This window comes from Scyliorhinus torazame, chromosome 2, assembly GCF_047496885.1.
Source record: "Scyliorhinus torazame isolate Kashiwa2021f chromosome 2, sScyTor2.1, whole genome shotgun sequence".
NCBI classification, from domain to species: domain Eukaryota; kingdom Metazoa; phylum Chordata; class Chondrichthyes; order Carcharhiniformes; family Scyliorhinidae; genus Scyliorhinus; species Scyliorhinus torazame.
In genome coordinates, this window is record NC_092708.1 from 380,567,670 (window position 1) to 380,584,330 (window position 16,661).

Below are 16,661 nucleotides of genomic sequence, written 5' to 3' on the forward strand. Positions count from 1 at the left end.
TGTGAGTTGGGGAGGAAGGAAAGGTTCAGTATCATCCTCGGAGGGGGAGAGAGCAAAGGGAGTGGGAGGTGGCAGTGATTGGCTTTCAATGGGATACCCCATCCAGAGCTGCAGGGTGAAGGTTTTCAATGGGATTCCCCATCCAGAGCTGCAGGCTGAAGGTTTTCAATGGGATTTCCCATCCAGAGCTGCAGGCTGAAGGTTTTCAATGGGATTTCCCATCCAGTGCTGCAGGCTGAAGGTTTTCAATGGGATTCCCCATCCAGAGCGGAAGGCTGATCCCGAGGTGTCCCGCTCACTGCCTGAACCGCGCAGGACCCTCCCTAGCAACGCGTCCTCTCCCTGCGTATCCAAGGGCCCGGGCGGCCATGGCGGGGTCCGCGTCCACACCTGACAAAATCCGGAGCAAGCGGATCTTCCTCAACAACTTAGACTCGTTTGTGGGGAGTCATATTGGGAAAGTTAGTGAGATCGCAAATGGTCACTGAGGGGCAGTGTGGGGGAGGGTGTGTGTGGGAGTGAGGGGGGTAAGTGGGAGTGTGGGTGTGGGGGGGGGGGGGGTTAAGTGTGGGTGTGAGGGGGGGTTAAGTGTGGGTGTGAGGGGTAAGTGTGGGTGTGAGGGGGGGTTAAGTGGGTGTGAGGGTTAACTGGTGGGTCTGAGGAGAGGTTGTGAGTGAGTGTGAGGGGGGTTAATTGTGTGAGGGTGTGGGGGATGTTAAGTGGGTGTGGGGGATGTTAGGTGTGGGTGTGGGGGTTATGTGGGTGTGAGGGGTATGGGTGTGACGGGGGTTGTGGTTGTGAGAGGTATGGTTGTGAGGGGGGTAAGTATGGGTGTGTGTGTGTGGGGGGGGGGGGTTAGTGGGTGTGTGGGGGGGGGGGAGGGGGGGGTTAGTGGGTGTGGGAGTTGGGTGGGAGGGGGCAAATGTGTGATGGGTAACCGGGCAGGTGTGTGAGTTTGTTTGGGTTTGTGTGTGGATTTAACTATGTGGGGGGTTAATGTGTGTGTGGAGGTACAGGTATGAGAGTTTGTTGGAATATGTGTTAGGAGGGTAAGTGTATGTTAGGAGTGTGTGAGGGTTAATTGTATGTGGGGGCAAGTATTAATGTCCAACTGTGGGGTTAAGTGTGTACAAATTTGCATGTGGGTAAGTATATGTGTAAGTGTGCATGCATGTTTATAGAAATTTGTCTCCTAAGTGTGCATCTATATATGCATGTGTGCACAAGTATGTAAAGGAGTCTACATGTATGCATACTGGTGTACACAATTCTGGTTGGGAAAATTCCAGACGGCTGCATTACATAACATTGAACAACCCCTGCCAGAGTCCCATAACCTGCTATGGGAGGAAGTCCTAAGCAGCAGCAATAAAACGTAGAAAACCAAACCTGGAATGAGAGGTGTTCAAGGAATAAATTGATCACTTCGGTTGAAATGCAGTGGGAACCAACGTGGACGACATGGTGGCACAGTTGTTAACACTGCACAGCACCAGGGACCGGATTCAATTCTGGCCTTGGGTGACTGTGTGGAGTTAGCACGTTCTCCCCGTTGGTTTCTTCTGGGTGCTCCGGTTTCCTCCCACAGTCCAAAGATGTGCAGGTTAGGTGGTGTTACGTGGATAGGACAGTGGAGTGGTCTTAACTACGGTGCTCTTTTGGAGGGTTGGTGCAGACTGGATGGGCTGAATGATCTCCTGCACTGTAGGGATACTATGATTAGGGAGGATGTCAAGGTCCCATAGAGGGTGCAGAGGGGATATAGAATCATACCAGGGATGTGGGACCTCAATTACATGGTTAATACATGAGAAAGTGGAGCCCTTGCCCTAAAAGCAGAGGAATCTGGCGGGAGAATTAATAGAGAATTTTTAAATCATGGAAGAGTAAATAAGGAAAATCTGTTTCACGTGGCAGAAACATTGATAGACAAAGGGCACAGATTTAAGGTGATTGGCAAAAGAACAGGTTATGAGGCGTTATGATCTGGAATGCACTGCCTGAAATGCTGGTAGAAGCAGAATCAGTGATAACTTTCTAAAGGAAATTATTAAATACTTAAAAAAAATTTTTTTTAATGAGTATCCAGTTCATTTTTCCAATTCGTGGCCAATCCACCTGCCCTGCACATCTTTGGGTTGTGGGGGCGAAACCCACGCAAACACGGGGAGAAATTGGTTAAATACTTGAAGGGGAAAAATATGTAAGACTATGGGGAAAAGGGGCAGGGAATTGGGACTGTTTCAAAGTGGCCTCTTGCTTATGCATCAACGTAGATTCACTCCGTGATTCCTGGGATGAAGGGGTTGTCTAATGAGGAAACGTGCAGCAGGTTGAGCCTTTACTCATTGGCATTTAAAGACTGAGATGTGAGCTTATTAAAACATATAATATTCTGAGGTGGCTTGGCAGGTTGGATACTGAGAGGATGTTTCCTTCAAGTTAGAGGGGTTTAGTTTCAAAATAAGGCTCTTCTATTTAAGGAGATCAACAGGAATTTTTTTCTACCAGTGGATTGTTAATCTTTGGAATTCTCTACACCAGATAGCAGTAGGGACAGGTAAATTCAAGGCTGAAATAGACAGGTTTTTGAACTACCAAGGTGTCACTATATGGAGAACAGGCAGAAAAGTGGAATTGAGGTCAAGATTTGAACCATGATCATACTAAATGGTGGAACAGGCTTGAGGGGCCAAATAGCATACCCTTGCTCCTATTATCTTCATATCGTGATTCTAGGACTATTGGGTGAAAAAACTGAAGAAAATGTGAGATTTTCCCTATTGAAGGGAGGCAAATGAGAGGTAATGTGCAGAAAAGAGCAAAGGTGGATCAGAGCAATAATTTAACCTGAATCTACAAGAGTAACATAGGTTCAAAGCCAAATTTGAGCTAGCTTCAGATGATAGTTTGTGAACACAAAAGGGGGATTTTCCGCTCCTGTTTTCGTTGGCCTAATCTGCAACGGGACTGGAAAATCCTGCCGGAGGTGCAAATCGCATTTCATGCCAACAAAATGGTGTGATGTGATTGTCCCACCCCGCCAGTGATGAAACAGGAATCCTGACGTTTCTCCCAGGACGTGCATCTGATGAGCAGAACCCACCAGAGGTGTTCAGGTGACTATGTTATTCAGGGGGGAGAGGTCATGCCCGGGCATTGCTGGCAGACGTGATGGAGAAAGCTGCCATTGTGGATGGCTGCTTCAGTGTTGCATCACCTCTGCTGAAAAATGGGAAAATTCCACCTATAATGTAGGACAGTGCCAACAACACAGTTAGAACCAGTTGGAGAAACACTGGAATGCTATGTTGGGGATAATAGAACATAGAACTGTACAGCACAGTACAGAACCTTCGCTCCCGATGTTGTGCCGAACTAGTCTGAAATTAAGATCAAATCAACCTACTCCCAATCATTCTAGTGCAGTCCATATGCCTATCCAATAACCGCTTGAAAGTTCCTAAAGTGTCCGACTCCACTGCCATGTCTTGATGGATGAGCTAAAATGGATTGAATGGTACTCCTCATCTGTACCTAGATTGTGATTTATGAACTTCATTTTCCTTTACTACCATTTACAATGGCCTCCACTATTTAACAAACCATTTTTATGAATGAGCACAGCAGAAAGACAGTAAAAAAATGTTTGATGCACCTTCAGACAATAGGGGCTGGTTTCAACTTTACTTGATTACATCATGAAAGGAACTGATTAAACTCCTGCTGTTTATTCCCAGGCACTTAAGTAGAACGAACACAGTTTGGCAAGATAGCTTCTGAGTCTAGGGACGTGATTCTCCAGCTCGTTGCGCTCTCGCTCGAGCGAAGCAAGGCAGATGAATGGCAGGAGAGGCCGAAAACGAGAACCGCACCAAGCACCAAACAATTTGCGATGCAACCGGCCCACACCCATATGCGAAATCGGAATCTCGCCATAGCGTGGGAGGAAACCAATTATCACCTCTCAAGCCCTATTTCCATACAATTAACGGGAGCCATCCCATATCCAACAGCCTGCCGTGATTCATCGGCCTCCCCAGCAAGTGCACACGCTGGAGCCAATTAGTACTCCTTTTCAGAAATGTGAACCTGCAGAAGGGCTTTAGCGGGGAGCCAATGAGGTGAGTAGCCACCTTTGCTCACACGCAAAGAGCCCGGGGGCGCTGGGCTTGCTGCCTCAGTGCTCGACTAGGCGGGGGGACCGTCGGCTGGGGAGGGCCTGCCACAGGAGTGGCTGCCATTGAAGGTGGGGGATGGGGAAACAACCACGCACCACCATGCCAAGGCCTGAATCGCTTGTGCCCGTTCCGGAGGCAACCCTTGACCCTGCCTGTCTGCCCCACCGACCACCCATAACCCCCACCGACTGCCGAGCCTCTGCCCGTGCGGCCAAAGGCTATTGCTAATAGGGAATTGGCAATCGTGGTTAAGTGAGCACTTCACACAACCCAAGTGGATTCCTGTGGGGGTCATTTAACATGTGGGGTTCATTACCTAGCATCGCAAACAGACCGTGACGCCTGGACACTTTGCCTGAACACTGCGGGAAGCAGCATCACACACAACAGCCAACATCCGAAAACCCAGGGGATGGGCCCCAGCATTGGGAACATATCCATGGCCAGAGGGTGTGAGACTGTAACTGGGAGGAGACCAGCGCCCGGTCCAGGTGATGTTATGAGCGGGTGTCTGAGGTACAGGGTCTGGGTCCCGCTGCGGTTGGGAGTGCGTGCGTAGGGCCATCCGGGCATGGGGGGAGGGGTATCAATGGGGGAGTGGAGTAGAGGATCCCGGGGTGGGAGCCACCACTGTTTGCTTTAGAGTACCCAATTATTTTTCTACAATTTAAGGGCAATTTAGCGTGGCAAATCCACCTACCCTGCGCATCTTTTGGGTTGTGGGGGTGAGACCCATGCAGACACGGGGAGAATATGCAAACTCCTCACGGACAGTGTCCCAGGACCGGGATTGAACCCGGGTCCTCGGCGCCATGCAACAGCCATGCTAACCACTGCGCCACCATGCCGCCTTCCACTGCCGTTTGTGTCTGTCTAACACCCACTCCTTTTCAGATATTGAACAGAATGGACGGGTCCAGAATGGACCCTGCAGAACAAGTCGTCGTGGTGTTGCTGGTAGCCCGGGCATACAGACATCGGAGATGGTGGCAGCAGCATCTGCACGAGGCAGCGGCCCATGTGCCAGACCCCTCCCCGCACCCTGAGGACCCAGCCACCCTTCAGGACAGGGAGGGACGCAGAGGAGTAGGCCAGAGACGGTCCAGGTTGTACAGGCTTCGCTGGTCCTTTGAACAGATGATGGACAGCACGTGCCACAGGAGACTCCACTGCAACAAGGAGAAGGTGCAGCACATGTGCCTTGTCCTCGTGGACCTGGCATCATGTGGAGGAGGAGGACACCCGCTCCCATTGGCCACCGAGGTCGCCGCAGCCCTGAACCTTTATGCCTCGGTATCCTTCCAGGGCTCGGGAGGGGACCTGTGTGGCATCTCTTAGGCCACAGCCCTACATGGACCAAGCCCAACAAATTGCCCGGGCAGCAGGATTCTCTGCCATCGCCTGTATGCCCCAAGTCCAGAGACTGATAGACTGCACTCATGTCGCCTGTGTCCTACGTTAACAGAAAGGGGTTCCATTCCTTGAACATACAGCTCATGTGTGACCACCACATGGAAACTATGCATGTGAGTGCACGCTCCCCTGGGATTGTCCACGGCAGCTACATCCTGGGGCAATCAGTCATTCCCAGCCTCTTCAAGGACCACCTCAGGATGGGCGGCTGGCTCTTGGGGATAAAGGGTACCTGCTGAGGACCTGGCTAATGACACCAGTACAGAGAAGAGGCCGGTGACCTAAGTCTAGGTGTGTTCCCAGGATGCACATCTGAGTCCCGATAAACAAGGCCCATGTGGCCACCTGGACTGTCATTGAGCGATGCATTGGACTCCTCAAAATGCAGTTCCGATGCCTCGACCCGGAAGGTCATCCGCTTTGTGGTGGTCTGCTGGCGCAGCGGGGTGACTTGCTGGAGGCTGGGGATGAGGAACATGTGCCCACCTCCAAGGAGGAGGATGAGGAGGTGCCACACTAGCAGGGGCTGGAGGACGAACCCAGGGAGGAACTGGAGGACCAGCCGGAGACTGCAGGACAGGTGCCAACGGCAAGGTCTGGAGGGCTAGGGAGGATCTCATACTCGCCCGCTTCACATAGGAAGTGCCTTGGTCCATCAGCGAAACTTTACCCAACCTACATCTCCCACCCTCCCAGGGTCTGTGTCACATCACTCCATTGTGCTGGGACTGTGTCTGCACCGTCAGTCCCTGTCGAGGACAGGGGGGTGATGATAACCCGCAGAGAGCTAAGCACCAATGTTCTTCAATCTATGCCATAGTCTGCCCCCTGCCTATTTGTCGACTGCTCGCTCACACCCAATACGTGCACGTCGTGTACCTGGGGAGGAGTAGATGCCTGGAGAGATGGGCCAGGAGGTTCGCCCGCATTGCGGAACAAAGTGAAATAGGAGCCAAACTGGTTGAAGTGGTGTTTTTAATGTGTCAAAGGTTTCCCCACTCTCCCAAAGGTGCCCCCCCCCCCAACCCTCTATCCCCTCCTCCGGTGCCCTCAGTGATCCTCAACGTGCTTAACCTTCCTAGCTCTACCGCTACGCCCCCAGGATGCACATCTGAGGTGAAGACAGCCAGCTGCTTACCACGTCCCATAGTCTTTGATAACCCTGGAGGACATCCTCTCGGGGCTCAGGGGCTGGAGGGACCCTAGTGCACTTGTCGATGGTACATGCACAGCGATGCTGTTCTGTCCTGTGCTGACCTCGAGACACAGCCCCTTGAGACGGGTGGAACTCGGAGGAGCCGGTGGTCACCATACCTACTCCATGGGATGGGTTTGGGTTGGCACCCAGCGCCCTCTCCAGCCGGACGGTGCCCAAAGGGCCCTGGGGTTCACCTCGGGATGGAGAGCCCGGTTGAAGCCCTGGCAGCCCCTGCACCATCTGGCTCTGCCAGCCCTGGCAGCTCCCTGGTGTCTGAACCATGGTGTCGGCACCCTCGGCAATACTGCTCAGTGAATGGGCCATGCTTTGCAGAGCCTCAACAATGCCCACATGTGACTGGGACAAGCTCAGCAGCGCCTCGGCCATTCTCATCTGAGAGTGGGACATGTCCCACAGCACCTCATCAAGGTCAGCCTGGGACTGGGTAATATCTGCTGAGGCCCTCAGCTATGGCCGTCACCAACTGCACCACGCCTTGGACACCTTCGCCATGATGCTGACTTCATGCACCAGGCTCTTCATTGCGATCGCCACACTAGCAGTGTTGTTCTCGGTGCCTCACATTGCCAGCAACATCTCCTGCGCCAGTAGCCTCTGGGACTCCTCCAAGCGGCTATGGACCTGCTTGGGTGTCGCCGACATCCCTCTCTGAATGTCCCAGGCACACCTTAACGTCTCCATCAGCTCTGGGTAACCCTGAACCAGAGGCTTAGCATCAGGCTGGGACCCAGCTGGGAACTGGGATCCAGCAGACCTCTGAGTGCTGTCTCGCCTGGGGGTTCCTGCCTCCACCTGATGTGCCTCAGCAGCTGTGTGGTGCTCATCACATTATGCCCCAGAAATCTGTCCACCAAGTTCCCACTGAGGTGTGTGTATCTGCACTGGTGGAGGGTGGGGATGACAGCTGTGACGCATCGATCGTGGCATCCTCGGAGTTCTCCTCCAAGGTGTTCTCCTGGCAGGCAAGAGAGGGGGCCACGCAGGATGGGCTGGCGGTGTCAGCTGGAGGAACTACAGGAGAAGGACATGTGGTCAGTGGGAGGGATGGGTCAGTCAGTAAGGTAATAATAAGTCACGTTTGACAGGTCCTTCTGGTGGATCCTCACCTTTGCTGCATACGACAACCTCCGAATTGGTGACCGCTCTGTTCTCGGCTGCCCCGGTCACCCCCAGGGCCCGTTCCTTGAAGGTGGTGAGGATTCGTATGTCTGACATGCCTCTGCCAGTCTGGGCCCCCTCCTGGTGTTTGTGGGAGAGCTTCTGCGTAGACACAGAGAGGGCATCATTAGCCACATGCCCACATTAGTGGGAGGGATGGGTGTGAACAAAAATGTGGGGAAACATGGAAAAGGGGAGATTGGAGGGAGAGTTGGGGGCCACATGAAAGGTTGGGGGAGTGGATGCTCGCGTGGGGGCGGAATGTTCCCGGAGTGGGGGGGAGGGTGTTGGTAGGTCATTGACCTGCTCAGGTCACTGGAGGCCAGTCCTCCTAATCACACTTCCCAAGCTCAAGGCCGCCGCCACCTCATCCAGGCAGCACTCACTGCCCTATGGCTCAACCTCCGGGACCTTCGGGGGAACAGGGCATCCCTCCTGGCCTCCACCGCATGGAGGAGCCTCCCCAGGACTGCATCCCCAGGGCCTGTCTTCTCGGCACGATGGCTGCGAGCTGAGTGGGGCTGGCTGTGCTGTTTAAGTGCTGCTCGACCTTGTTAGCAGGGGTGTGGGGTGGCGGGGGGCGGGGGGGGGGGGGGGGGGGGGGGCGGGGGGGGGGGGCGCTGGTGATTGCGGTCCTGGCGAATCGGCTGGTGAACCTTCATTTACAGCAAGAAGCCCATGGGGCCTCATTAAGTGGACCAATCAACATTGAATAGCGTTGCCAGCCTTGCTGGGCCGAGCACCGGGAAGCTATCGGCAGTTCCTGCTCGCTACCACATTTAGAAACCTTTTCAGAGAATCGCACCCTAGGAAAGATAATTTATTAATAATAATAATAATCGCATATTGTCACAAGTAGGCTTCGATAAAGTTACTTTGAAAATCCCCTGGTCGCCACATTCCGGCCCCTGTTCGGGGAGGCTGGTACGGGAATTGAACCCGCGCTGCTGGCATTGTTCTGCATTACAATGCTCTTTAGCCCACTGAACTAAACCAGCCCCTAATCGAAGGAAGGAAAATTTTAATTGAAGAGGCCATAAAACTGGCAGCATCAGAGCTGTCGAAAATTGGGCAGAGCCTTGAACAGGTGGACAATCTGATGCCATTAGATTTACTGCCCTGCTGAAGTTGAAAGTTTTTCTCAGTTTCTCATTGACGGTAGTAAAATGCACTGCTGCAGGTTTCAGAGCACGGAAATTCCTTTTTTATATGCTTGAAACAACAACCAAATGGACCTTTGCTTATATAATACATGACCTTTGCTAAGATCGTCAGTGCTGAAAGTTAATAATGCTGTTGGAGAACTGTAAAAAAAACACTTAATTGCTTTGTAATATGATGCATGTTCCATCAGCAGGTTTTGATTTGTATCTCTTATTATGCTAAACCTGTACAAAACACTACTTTTGGGGTATTGTGTCTGATTCTGGGCACCACATTTTAATAAGGACATGAAGGCTTTAGAGATGGTATAGATTTATGAGAATAGTTCCAGGCGAGGGATAGCAGCTCCATGGATAGACTGGAAAAGCTGGGGTTGTTCTCAGAGCAGAGAAAAAGAGCAGAGGAGATGATAAGGATTATGAAGGGCTTAGATAGAGTAAATAAAAAGAGGCATATTTCCAATGGCTAAAGAGCCAATAACCAGACGGCACAGATTTAAAATGATTGGCAAAAGAACCAGATTTGTCATCTAACATTTTTTTACGGAACAAGTGATTAGGATTTGGAATGCAGTGCCTGATACAGCGGCGGATACAGATTCAATGGTAACTTTCAAAAAAGAATTGGATAAATACACAAAGGAGAAAAAAAATTCAGGAGCGTCGGGGAGAGCATGAGGGAATGGAACAAAATGGCTCCTCGGAGGAGCTGGCGCAGACCTGATGAGTCAAATGACCTCTTTCGGTGCTGTACTATCCTCTGGTTCTATGAACTCAAAGATTAAATTCTGATACCTGATTCATTTCCAGCACCTATCCAACTGTGTGGTTGGAGCATCGCTGGAGGAGCAGATAATAGATGAAGAACAGATTGAGGAAGAGGCTGAAACAGTCAAAAGTGTTACACTAACCAAAGGGACTTACCAGGTGGTGGGAACAGTGAGTGTGCCTGATGCCAAGCAGCCGGATTTTGCTTTTGAAGTCTTCTCTGTAAGTCCCCAATTCACCTTTCGAAGCACAATGTTCCTAAGATTATTATTTTTAAATTTACTAACAGGATTGATGTATCAAACAGGACTGGAGTTTTTATAAATAGCTAAAGATAAGTGTGTATGTGCATGATTTCTTACCAGGTCATTATGGCTTGATATGCAGAAAAGCTGATCGTTAAAGTAACACGTCTCAAAGCACGGACAAATGCTGCACGTGTATAACAGGCTAATCAGAATCTGAAAGGGCACCATAGGTTAAGGTTTCAAGTGTAACCTTCACCAGAACTGCCACAGTGAGACTGAAGAAGACACCTGGTCTCAGTGTTCACTGTAGCAACGTCAGAGTTTAACTGGATTCCCCCAATTTCAGACTATTCCCCCAATAAATATTGTTCCCATTCTGCTGTTTCCATCCAAAAGAAGGACAAAATAGTCCTTCCTATCTTTGTTTTGCCTGCATTGCATGGTGCTGTAAAACCCTTCTTTATTTTCTTAGAGCTGTTCTTATATATTGCGTAGGAGGGCTTTCTCCAACCTCATTTTCCAATGGCTTCCTCATTGGCATCCCCATCGTTACCCTGTGGAAACTCCAACTCATCCAGAACTCTTGTTACCTGGAATGTTACCTCTTTGCTCACCAACCTTCATGACCTCTCTATCCTCAACCTATCAACCTCGGGATCTTCATTGTCTTCCATAAATATTTCTGCTTGCATCCTGGCTTCTCCCAACTCTGGACCATTTGTGTTCCTTCCTCCCCTGATCCATCATTGGTGGCAGAACATTTTCCCTACAATGCTCTGGAAGTCTCACCAAACGTTAGAGACCTTTACCCAGTTTCAAAGCCCTTCTTAAAACCTAGCTCCTCGACAATATCTTATCCATCTTTCTTAATTTTACCACAACTCTTGTACGAGGAGTTTGATCTGAACCTGTGAAGGAACTTGGGAGATTTTACTGCTTTAAACACAGCATATATTTATACATTTTTATACATAATTTCCTTAGATTGCCACCTTGCCAAGGTGGAGAGGCTTGAACATTCTGTTGGTCCTGAGAGCAATGCGATTGGGTGTCCTGAACCCTTGGCAGGGTCTCCCATGATGGTAAGGTCAGAGGGGAGGAACCAGACAAAGCGCAATCCAAAACATGTCTTCATCGGCGGGTAAGGTTGAAGATACTCATATAGTATCAACGGCTGCGATGGCGGATGAAGGCTGCAGCAGCAGGGTAATCCCCAGTCTTCAAGCTTCCCTTGCCCTGGAACTGGACCTACCCTCTGTCAAGGACTGTGGCAAAAGGTATACCCACATTAAAAGATGTCCCGCACCAGGCGTTTATCTAGAGGAAACCAATAGACTTCCCACATGGACAAGCCTTGCGGCGATCAGCTGGGGACAGAATTGTGAGATCGGGAAGTCCCTAGCTTCAGACCGGCACGTAGGCAGTGGAGTTTGATTCAGTCAACTCGCCCTTGGAATATGAACAGGAGAGCATTTCAGCAGCTTTCTTCACAACTGAGCAGCCCTCTTCAGGGTCCACTCTGCTCACCCCGCATGTGGAAATGGCGAGTAAAGGTGCCCCAAAAATAGTCTGTTCCATCCCCAACCTGGCTGGCAAACGGCATCCAGCAGCTCATCTACCCGCGGTCAGAAAATAAAACTTAAACTCAATTTTGGAACCTGGAATGTACGAACCCGCATGGATAATGAGCAAAACATTCGAGCAGAACGGAGAACTACCCTTTGTTGCCTATGAACTCAGGCACTTCAATAGTGACGTCGCTGCCCTGCAAGTGACCCAAAGGGCAGCTGAGGGAAGATGGCATTTGTTCACCTTCTGGAGAGGAAAACCCGACAATCAGCCCAGAACACGTGGAATTGGATTCGCCATCAAGAACAAACTTGTCACCCGACTCTCAAAGTTGCCTATCGGCATCAACGAGTGCCTTATGACCCTTTGTCTACAACGTGTCAAGAACCAACAGGCAACAGTTGTGGGTTCCTGCGCTCCAATCCTTGATGCCAATGATGAATAAAAGAAGGCTTCTACTCCACGCTAGACACCATACTCTCCAACACTCATAAAGAAGATAAGGTCATCTTCCTTTGGGATATCAATGCCAGTGTTGGAAAGGACTCCCAACTCTGGAAAGAAACCATCGAAAAGGAGGGAGTTGGGAATTGCAACTCCAATGGGGTTCTCCTGCTCACCAAATGTGTGGAACACTGTGTTGTCATCACTAACATACTGTTCCGCCAAAAAGACAAGTTCAAGATTTCCTGCAGACATACATGATCAAAGCACTGGCACATGATCGACTTCGTCAATGTCTGATCCCGAGACCAAAAGGATGCCCTCATCACCAAAGCGATAACCAGTGCAGATGACTGCTGGACAATCCCCTGGCTTATCCACTCCTCCATGTCCATCAAACTCTGCCAGAAGCAGCGGAAGATACAGCTCAGAAAAAAGATCAACATTGAACGGCTTCAAAAGCAAAGCATGCGAGTGAACCTCCAACAAAATCTGCCCCCAAATCCCCAAAGTGTCCATTGTAATGAAGTGGCAGAAACCCGGAAAAAGCTGACGACAGCCATCATCTCATGCTGTGAAGAAACCATTGGCTACAAGACCAGGAAACACCAGGGACTGGATTCTCTGATTGCCGACACCGAAATCACGAAACGCGATTGGGCGGCGAACAGGTACCGACTCCAGAATCGCAGTGGGCGCCAATTTGATGCCAAATTGCGATTCTCCGTCTCCTCAACAGCGCTGTCAATGCGCACCGGAACGCACATACAGTGGACACCATTTGCACATCATTAGCGGGCCTGACCTGGTATTCTCTGGGGCTTCCACGATGCTCGATCTCTGACTGGTGAATTCCTGACGACAGGGTTCTCTTGTGCTTTTAAAAATCATGAAACCGGCGTGGTGGCTGCTGAGGGAGAGAGAGGGGATACGGAAAGTGTTCAACATCACCATAGTTTGCTGACAGTTGTGCCGCTGGCCGGGGGTGAGTAGTGGGGTGTGGCCAGGTGGGCTGTGGGGTCGATGGGCATGAAACACCATTGCTGCCGCTGGCAAGGCGGCCATAAAGCTGCGCACGCCGCTGACTACCCACTGTGAACGTAGGACCACAGGTCATATGGGTATCCCCCCAGGGCACCCATCTGGGTGCCCTCTGGCCTCAGCCGACAATCAGCTGTATGGGCGCGCTCCAGCACAACCAGTGCCACCTTGTTGGCTGGGATGAATGTGTGTTTTTCTTTTCATTTCATTTCATGAGGGGATTGTACTGTGTATCTGCGGCTGCAGCTTGTCAGCCTCCTGAGATCACGGACCCAGCGAATCCTGCACCGTTTTTCATTGAAATCGATTGTGTTCCACACAGCGCCGGTGCTAGCCCCTTAACTGTAGCGGAATGGGTCCAGGTGGTGTGGTGCCAGTTTTGCTGTCGTGAAAGACCACAAATTCTGCATTGGTGTCACACCTAGTCTCAGAAACGGAGAATTCAGCCACAGGATTGATTTGATGAAAATGACCACACCATCTAAGAACCTATTGACCAGAATAAGAAAGTTCTCTGCACCTGGCACAATGGCATAACTAGCAAGGCAAAGAGGAGAGCTCATCAATCAGCCAAGGCAGATGTACAAAGAAGAACTAGGGAAATCAAGAACCAATGGTAGACTGAGAAAGCTAAGGCGCTGCAACTCCTCACTGACGATCACAACACCTGGGGTTCTTCAGTGTCACCAAGGCAATATATGAACCTAACACCTTAGGCCTTAAACCAGTGTGGAGTAATGACGGAACCCTCTTTTTAAAAATAATTTTTTTTTTATTAAAGGTTTTCATAAAATATCAATAACAAAATGAGAAAGAAAAAAGAACCCAACAGGGTTAAGTACAAAACACAATCTAAAAAAGCAACCCCCCAAACCCCTCCCCCCCCCGTACCTAAATAATAAATTAACATTAACACCCCGACTTAAGACAACAGGTGTATACACCCCCTCAGACCCTTCCAGTGTAAATAACATAAACAAAAATAAAGTAAACCCCCCCCCCCCCCCGAGCTGCTGCTGCCATTGACCAATGTCTATCGTTCTGCCAGAAAGTCTAAGAACGGTTGCCACCGCCTAAAGAACCCTTGTATCGATCCTCTCAAGGCGAATTTCACGCCCTCCAATTTAATGAACCCCGCCATATCGCTGATCCAGGATTCCACGCTTGGGGGCCTCGTATCTTTCCACTGAAGGAGAATCCTTCGCCGGGCTACCAGGGACGCAAAGGCCAGAATTCCGGCCTCTTTCGCCTCCTGCACTCCCGGCTCCTCTGCCAAATATTGCGAGCCCCCAGCCCGGTTTGACCCTGGAACCTACCACCCTCGACACCGTCCTCGCTATGCCCTTCCAAAATTCCTCCAGTGCTGGGCATGCCCAGAACATATGGGTGTGATTTGCTGGGCTCCCTGAGCACCTAACACACCTGTCCTCACCCCCAAAGAACCTGCTCATCCTTGTCCTGGTCATGTGTGCCCTGTGCAACACCTTAAACTGTATGAGGCTGAGCCTCGCACATGAAGAGCAAGAGTTCACCCTCCCTAGGGCATCTGCCCACATCCCCTCTTCGATCTCCTCTCCCAACTCCTCCTCCCACTTACCTTTCAACTCCACCACCGAGGCCTCCTCCTCCTCCTGCATCACCTGGTAAGTTTCCGAGATCTTCCCCACTCCCACCCACCCCCCCCGAGAGCACCCTGACCTGTACTGTGTGTGGCAGTAGCCGTGGGAATTCCACCACCTGCCGTCTGGCAAACGCCCTTACCTGTAAGTACCTGAAGGTGTTCCCCGGGGGGAGCCCGTACTTCTCCAGCTCACCCAAGCTCGCGAACTTCCCGTCCACAAACAGGTCCCAATGATGGAACCCTCTTGAGAGACAGAGAAACTAATCGGACTTTGATGGAGAGAACACTTCAAAGAACTCCTAAACCATGATATAATCATTGATGAGGACGTGTTTGAGGAAATCCCCAACTGCCCATCAAAGATGATCTTGAACTCCCACCAAGTGTGGACGAAGTCGAAGCTGCCATTAAACACGTGAAGAATGGATAGGCCACAGGAGTGGACAGGATTCCAGTGGAAATTTACAAACTTGAGGGAGAAGAGATTACTCGTCATCTTCATTAGCTGTTTCTAAAAATCTGGGACAGAGAAGAAATTCCTGCCGACCTCATGGATGCCGTCATTGCCACTATCTTCAAGAAAGGAAACAAAGCGCACTGTGGGAACTACCGAGGAATCTTCCTACTCTCTATCGCCAGGAAGATCATCGCCCGAATCCTCGCTAACCGCTTTCTCTCAGTCTCTGAAGGAATCCTCCGGAAAGCCTGTGTGACTTCTGACCGAACCGTGGAACAGCGGACATGACTTTCGCTGCTCGACAACTTCAAAAGAGATGCCAGGAGCAACATCAACCACTCTACATGGACTTCATCAATCTGACCACGCCTTTTGACTCAGCCAATCGGGAAGTGCTATGGAAGACGGTCTCAAAGGCCGGCTGTCCAGAGAAATTCATCAACACCCTCTGACTCCTCCATGACAAGATGGCGGTGACAGTCCTCACCGACGGAAATAAGGCAGAAACCTTCGAGGATCAAGACTGGAGTTAAGCAGGATGTGTCATCGGCCCATTCTTTTCTCCATCTTCATCGCCACCATCCTTCACCTTGCCAAGAACAAGCTTCCCCTTGGAGTGGATATTGTCTCTAGGATGGACGGAAACCATTTCAACCTCAACAGCTCTCAATCTCTTCAAATGCGAGAAGAATCTCGCCCGCTTCACCGGCCCACCCAACCCCCGCACGTTCCACGTTACCATTTGGACTGGGGGGGGGGGTCTCTCACCACCTCCACGCCCATCAGCCATGACCACGACCCCCGGCCCCGCCCCATGAGTGGGATCAAGCCCACCCCTAGTCACCATCAGCCAGCTACCCCTCCCCCCTTTCCCAGAAACTCCCCAACCACTTCCACTGGAAATTGCTCCTCTCTCATACTCCCCATCCACCCCATCATTCACACCTCCCAGGCCCATCGAAACCTGTTCACACAGGCTCAGCTGGCCGCGGCCTTGCCCCCCACCTCACTCCCATTCACCAGCCAACTTAGGTTTGCTAGCGAGGTGGCCCTTGCCAGAGCCCCCTCCCCACACATACCTAACACAAAAACCAACAGAAACCTCCCCCCAACACCCAATCCCTTTTTAAAAGATTTTGAGTACCCAATTCATTTTTTCGGGGCAATTTAGCGTGGCCAATTCACCTACCTTGCACATCTTTGGGTTGTGGGGGCGAAACCCATGCAAACACAGGGAGAATGTGCAAACTCCACACGGACAGTGACCCAGAGCCGGGATCAAACCTGGCACCTCGGTGCCGTGAGGCAGCAGTGCTAACCAAAACCTAATCCTTTTAAACCAACGAAACATGATAAACCTCAGAGAACAAACTATCACG

The 16,661-nt window shown here is 50.8% G+C and overlaps 1 protein-coding gene across 1 annotated transcript in view; it reads left to right on the forward strand.

The window, feature by feature from the left end:
* Window positions 1-334: 334 nt before the first annotated feature.
* ak7b (adenylate kinase 7b) overlaps window positions 335-16,661 on the forward strand; it is a 117,821-nt gene continuing 101,494 nt past the window's right edge. The window contains exons 1-2 of the mRNA XM_072493578.1: window positions 335-461; window positions 9,945-10,124. Of these exons, the coding sequence (XP_072349679.1) occupies window positions 369-461; window positions 9,945-10,124 (273 nt within the window). The 5' untranslated portion in view covers window positions 335-368. The remainder of the gene's footprint in view (window positions 462-9,944; window positions 10,125-16,661) is intronic.